Genomic DNA, 5,383 nt, shown 5'->3' on the forward strand with positions numbered 1-5,383 from the left:
TGATTGTCTGTCTTTAGTCTATTAATTCTGTCAGGCAATGGCTCCATGTTTTTAGGCATAACCACTATATTAATAATAACCTCCAAATCATAAAATCATGGAAAGTTAAGGTTGGAAGGGACCTCAGGAGGTCATTGAAAACCTCCAAGGATGGAGCTTCCACCACCTCTCCAGGTAACCTGTTCAAGTGTTTTACTACCCTTCTAATGAGAAAATTCTTCCTAATACCTAACCTAAACTTTCCTTGCTGCAACTTGAGACTTGCTTCTTGTCCTGTCATCTGCCACCACTGAGAACAGTCTAGCTCGGGGCAGACAATTATTTCGGGCTTAGGGCTGGTTATCCAGTTTTGACAAGCTGTTGAGGGCTGCATAGATAGCCCCACCCCTTCACAGGTGCCCCGTCTCCTGGACACCATCTTGGGACCAATGTCCCAATGTCTTGGAACCAATGTCTCAGGGCCAACACTGGTGGGGCCCAGAGCAGGGCACAGGCTGGCAGGGGTTGGGCTACACTAGCAGTGAGAGGGAAGAGCTGGCCCAGCTCCATAGAGCCCCTGTCAGCCAGGACCCTGTACCCTGCTGCCCTGCTCTGTGTCTTGCTGGTTCTGGCCCTGGGACACACTGGTGCAGGCCCCATGAACCCACTCAATCTCAGTGCCCCCCAGCCCCACGCTACAGGAAAGGGGTAGCCCTGACCCCCTGCTCACTGGTAGGGAATGAGCTGGTGCTGAGCATGGGGAAAAGGGGCCCCTCCACCCCATGGCCAGTGCTCCCTGCTGCAGCATGGGGCTGCCCTGAGCAGGCACAGGTAGCCCCATGCGGGCTGCAAGCGGCTGCAGTGCAGGGCGCCAGCCACGGGGCAGGCGAGGGGCCACTTTTCCCTGCGCTCAGCACCAGCTTGTAACCTGCCCTCACTGCCAGCCTGGGCCCTACGTTGGCTTCGGGCTCACCTGTTGGGGCAGGAGCAGCTGCTCGGTGTGGAGGAAAGCAGTGCCCCCGCTTGCCGCGCCGGTGTAGTGTTTGCTGCTGCCACCCACCCAGAGCTCATGTGCTGGCCAGCACAGAGGCGGCGATGGCAAACACTGTCCAGCATGGCATGCAGGGGGGCCACTTTCCTCCACACTGAACAGCTTCTCCAACCGTGGCACAGCTCCGACGGACAAAGCTAGCATGAGGCCCAGGCTGGCTGAAGGGGTGGATTACAAGCTGGTGCTGAGTGCAGTGAAAAGTGGCCCCTCACCTGCCCCGTGCCCTGTGCCCCATGCTGCAGCTGCTTGCAGCCCACATGGGACTGCCTCTCCCTGCTCAGGACAGCCCTACGCTGGCTGCGAGCAACTGCAGCAGGGAGCGCTGGTCATGGGACAGGGGAGGGGCCACTTTTCCCCTGGCTGCTTTTTCCTAGGCTGCTTCCCTGCCCTTCCCCCTCCCCACCCTCCTGCCCTTACCTGAGTTTCCGATGCTGGTGCAGCCACATAGTCCCGGACCAGCTGCGGCTTCTGGCTGGGGGGGGCGTGACGGGATGGGCCGTGCTGTTGCAGGAGCCCACAGGGCTTCCCCTGGGTCCTACTGCCCCCTAGCTCCTGTCATTTTTGGCAGATAAATATTAATTTTCTAAATTTTTTAGGGGCCCTGCGGGTTGGATAGAATGGCCTCACGGGCCAGATTCTGCCCACAGGCCATATTTTGCACACCCCTGGTCTAGCTCCTTTCTCTTTCAACCTCCCCTTCAGGTAGTTGAAGGCTGCTATTAAATCCTCTCTGTCTCCTCTTCTCTAGCATAAATAAGTCCAGTTCCTTCAGTCTTTCCTCATAAGTGATGTCCCCCAGCCCCCTCACCATTTTTGTTGCCCTCTGCTGGACTCTCTCCAATTTATCCACATCCTTTCTGTTGTGGGGGACCCAAAACTGAACACAGTACTCCAGATGTGGCCTCACCAGTGCTGAATAGAGGGGGATAATCACTTCCTTTGACCTACTGGCAAGACACCTACCAGTGCAGCCCAGTATGCCTTTGACCTTCTTGGCAACAACAGCACGCTACTGGCTCATATTCAGCTTTTTGTTCACTGTAAACCCCAGGTCCTTTTCTGCAAAGCTGATGCCCAGCCAGTCACCTCCCAGCCTGTAGTGGTGCATGGGATTGTTCCGTGCTAAGTGCAGGAATTTGCACTTCTCCTTGTTGAACCTGATGAGATTCCTTTTGGCCCAGTCCTGCAATTTCTCTAGGTCTGAATCCTAGCTCTACCCTCCAGCATATCTACTACTCCCCCCTGCTTGGTGTCATCTGCAAACTTACTGAGGGTGCAGGTGCACTGTATGCTGTCTTCCAGGTCTTTCATGAAGACCTTGAACAAAAATGACCCATGAGGCACTCCACTGGGTACCAGCTGTCAGCTAGACATTGAGCCATTGATTACTACTCTCAGAGCCCGATGCTCCAGCCAGTTTTCTATCCACTTTACAATCCATTCATCCAGCCCATACTTCCTTTGCTTGCCTGAGAGAATTTTGTGGGAGACTATCAAAAGCCTTGCTAAAATCAAGGTACACCACATCCACTGGTCTCCCGTCATCCACAGAGCCAGTCACTTTGTCATAGAATGCAATCAGGCAAGTCCAGCATGACTTGTCCCTGGTGAATCCATGCTGACGGTTCCTAATCACCATGTTCTCTTATTTGGACATTTCTTGTCTCAGTCCCTAGTTCCCGTGGGGCTCTGTTTCATATAGCACATGAGGGTGGATGTTAAGGTGGCTGACTTTCTGTTTTATCAATCTCTCTAAATGGTTAGGGCTAATACTTGAGGGCTTCTTTATACCACCTGTAACAGACCAATGGGATCCTTATGGGAGTCAGTCATCATCAGAATACTTTTTCCTTTTCTCTGTGCCTGTGATATACCCCTTCCATACAGGTTTGACAGTGATAGCAGCTCTGCTGGATTCCAGTAGTCAGACATTTCCTTATAAAGGGCAGTACTCACTTCCCCCAGGGGAATAGCATATGAGACCTTTTGCACTGTTTCAGTAGTGCAAAGTAGTCATAGTCTGAGCCACATACTGGCCTTTATCCCAAAATTTAACTAAAGTTATGTAAAACATTGTCAGACAACAGATAGTCATTTGAAAGTTCGTTGAATTCAGGTAACATATAAAAATTAAAGACAAATATGAAGCAAAATGCTTTAGACCAAGAGTCAGCAATGTATGGTCCATGTGCCATATCTAGCCCCTGGAGCTTTGGATGTGGAGACATGATGGTTTCCATGACATGTGGCAACAGGGAGCTTTGCTTGTGGGCTGTAGCTGTGTGGAGGGGGGAATAGGAGATAGTGGCCAGATCCTAGTGCTGGTCTGCACCAGATCTGAGCTGGGTCATTCTGGCCCCCCACTGGAAAACATTTCCACCCTTTGCTTCAGACCTTTCCCTTATCCTACACACCTATAAATGGCTCAAACCAGGCAGGTTCCTTGTTCATGACAGCAGACAGGAGTCTCTCTGCCTTTTCTGTTACGCCTGAAGATTTTTATTACTATGATATTTCTAAGGTACCACTGCACTGATATTCAAGCACCAGAAACAGTCACAATAAAAGCATGTTAATAAGATAATATACTATATCAATAAGAATCTATAAATAATTATTTATATGGCATTAATAGGTATGCCAAATAAATAATATAAAGTGTCCTTTACATTTCTCTGCATGGGCTGCTTTTGAGAACCACGCTTGAGATACTGGTTTTTGTTAGGATCTCTTATTTAATTTCGGGGAGGGAGTTGGAAGTGGGGGTTAATAAAAATGTATTACTGCCTTCAGATAATTTCATAATTTTGACATAATTTAATTGTTGTTGGTAGATTTTGTCATTGAATATGAAGATGTAATGCATGAACCAGGGGTATGGCATTACCAGACGGAAGTTCCTGGAACTCAGACAACTGCACAATTAAAGCTATCGCCATATGTTAACTATTCATTTCGAGTTGTAGCTGTCAATGAGATTGGTAGAAGTCAGCCAAGCGAACCATCTGAACAATACCTGACAAAAGCTGCAAGTAAGTAAATATTATAATTTATCAGTAATCATTGTATTCTTTAGATGGCTTTGAATTATCCAGAATTCAAAGAATATTCATATGGAAATATTTAACTTCTAGACCCAGATGAAAATCCTTCTGGCATTCAAGGGATTGGCTCGGAACCTGATAATTTGGTGATTACCTGGGAGGTAAGGTTTTTAGCCTCTAAGTAGCATTGTCTAGAGACGTAACAATGAATAAACTAAATGAAGCCATGGTTGGAGTGTATTTGAGATGAAACGGAAATCTGTTATGTTGTCCAGGCTTTTGCTGCTTCTGATGTGGATCAGGTACAGACATTCAATTTCTACTGGGAGAATCACCACAAGGGTACAGGCTTGGGAGCAGGACTCGAGGACCCTGCTTCCAGTCACCAACTGTTAAATCACCACCCCACCATTCTGCTGGGTGACAGGGAAGCCAGGTGGAGTCAGGAGCAGGACCTATGTTGACAAGGTTTTTCCCAAGTCCTGCTTCCAGCTGCTGGATTGTTAATTGCAACCCTACTGCACTGCTCAGGACCAGCTTGGAAAATTGTGGGGTGAGGCAGGCTGCCATGCCTCTGCCACAGTGTCTGAATTCCCACATATGCACACCCTCCCTGCACTCCTTCAGAGCAGCCCAGAGGTGTGCAAGGATCAAGGATCATTCTCCTTCTGGGGAGAACTGGGAGGGTTTCCACCTTGAGAGAATGCCTCACTCCTGCCAGTGAGTTGAATGGTGGGATGGAAGAGCATTTTCCCAGGGTGAGTGCCCTCCCAGGGCTGTCTGTACTGCTGCTTTTCATAGTTTCATAGTTTCTAGGGTTGGAAGGGACCTGAGTAGATCATCTAGTCCGACCCCTGCCATGGCAGGTAAGAGTAGTGGGGTCAAACGACCCCAGCAAGGTGTTCATCTAACCTCCTCTTAAAAACCCCCAGGGTAGGAGCCTGCACCACTTCTCTTGGAAGTTGGTTCCAGACCCTAGCCGCCCTGACTGTGAAGTAGCGCCTCCTGATATCTAACCTAAACCTACCCTCTGCCAGCTTGTGACCGTTATTCCTGCTGATCCCCCCTGACTAGTTTATAACAGGCCACCAGATCCCCCCTCAGCCTTCTCTTTTGGAGGCTGAACAAGTTCAGGTCCCATAGCCTCTCCTCATAGGGCCTGCCCTGCTGTCCCCTGATCATGCGAGTGGCCCTCCTCTGGACCCTCTCCATGCTGTCCACGTCCCTCTTGAAGTGTGGCACCCAGAACTGGACGCAGTACTCGAACTGCGGCCTGACCAGTGCCACATAGAGGGGGAGGATCACCTCT

General features: G+C 49.8%; 1 protein-coding gene across 12 annotated transcripts in view; it reads left to right on the top strand.

Annotated features, from left to right (window-relative positions):
* The window catches only part of NRCAM (neuronal cell adhesion molecule), a 204,782-nt gene that overhangs the window by 131,609 nt on the left and 67,790 nt on the right, over positions 1-5,383 (top strand). For all 12 annotated transcript variants that reach the window (XR_002096795.1, XR_002096796.1, XM_019514573.1 and 9 more), the window contains 2 exons: positions 3,865-4,062; positions 4,165-4,235. Coding sequence is in view for 10 of the 12 variants with exons in the window: in XM_019514573.1 (XP_019370118.1) it covers positions 3,865-4,062; positions 4,165-4,235 (269 nt within the window). In the remaining 2 variants the exon portion in view is untranslated. The remainder of the gene's footprint in view (positions 1-3,864; positions 4,063-4,164; positions 4,236-5,383) is intronic.

Source organism: Gavialis gangeticus, unplaced genomic scaffold (assembly GCF_001723915.1).
Source record: "Gavialis gangeticus isolate Ggan-Ray unplaced genomic scaffold, GavGan_comp1, whole genome shotgun sequence".
NCBI classification, from domain to species: domain Eukaryota; kingdom Metazoa; phylum Chordata; order Crocodylia; family Gavialidae; genus Gavialis; species Gavialis gangeticus.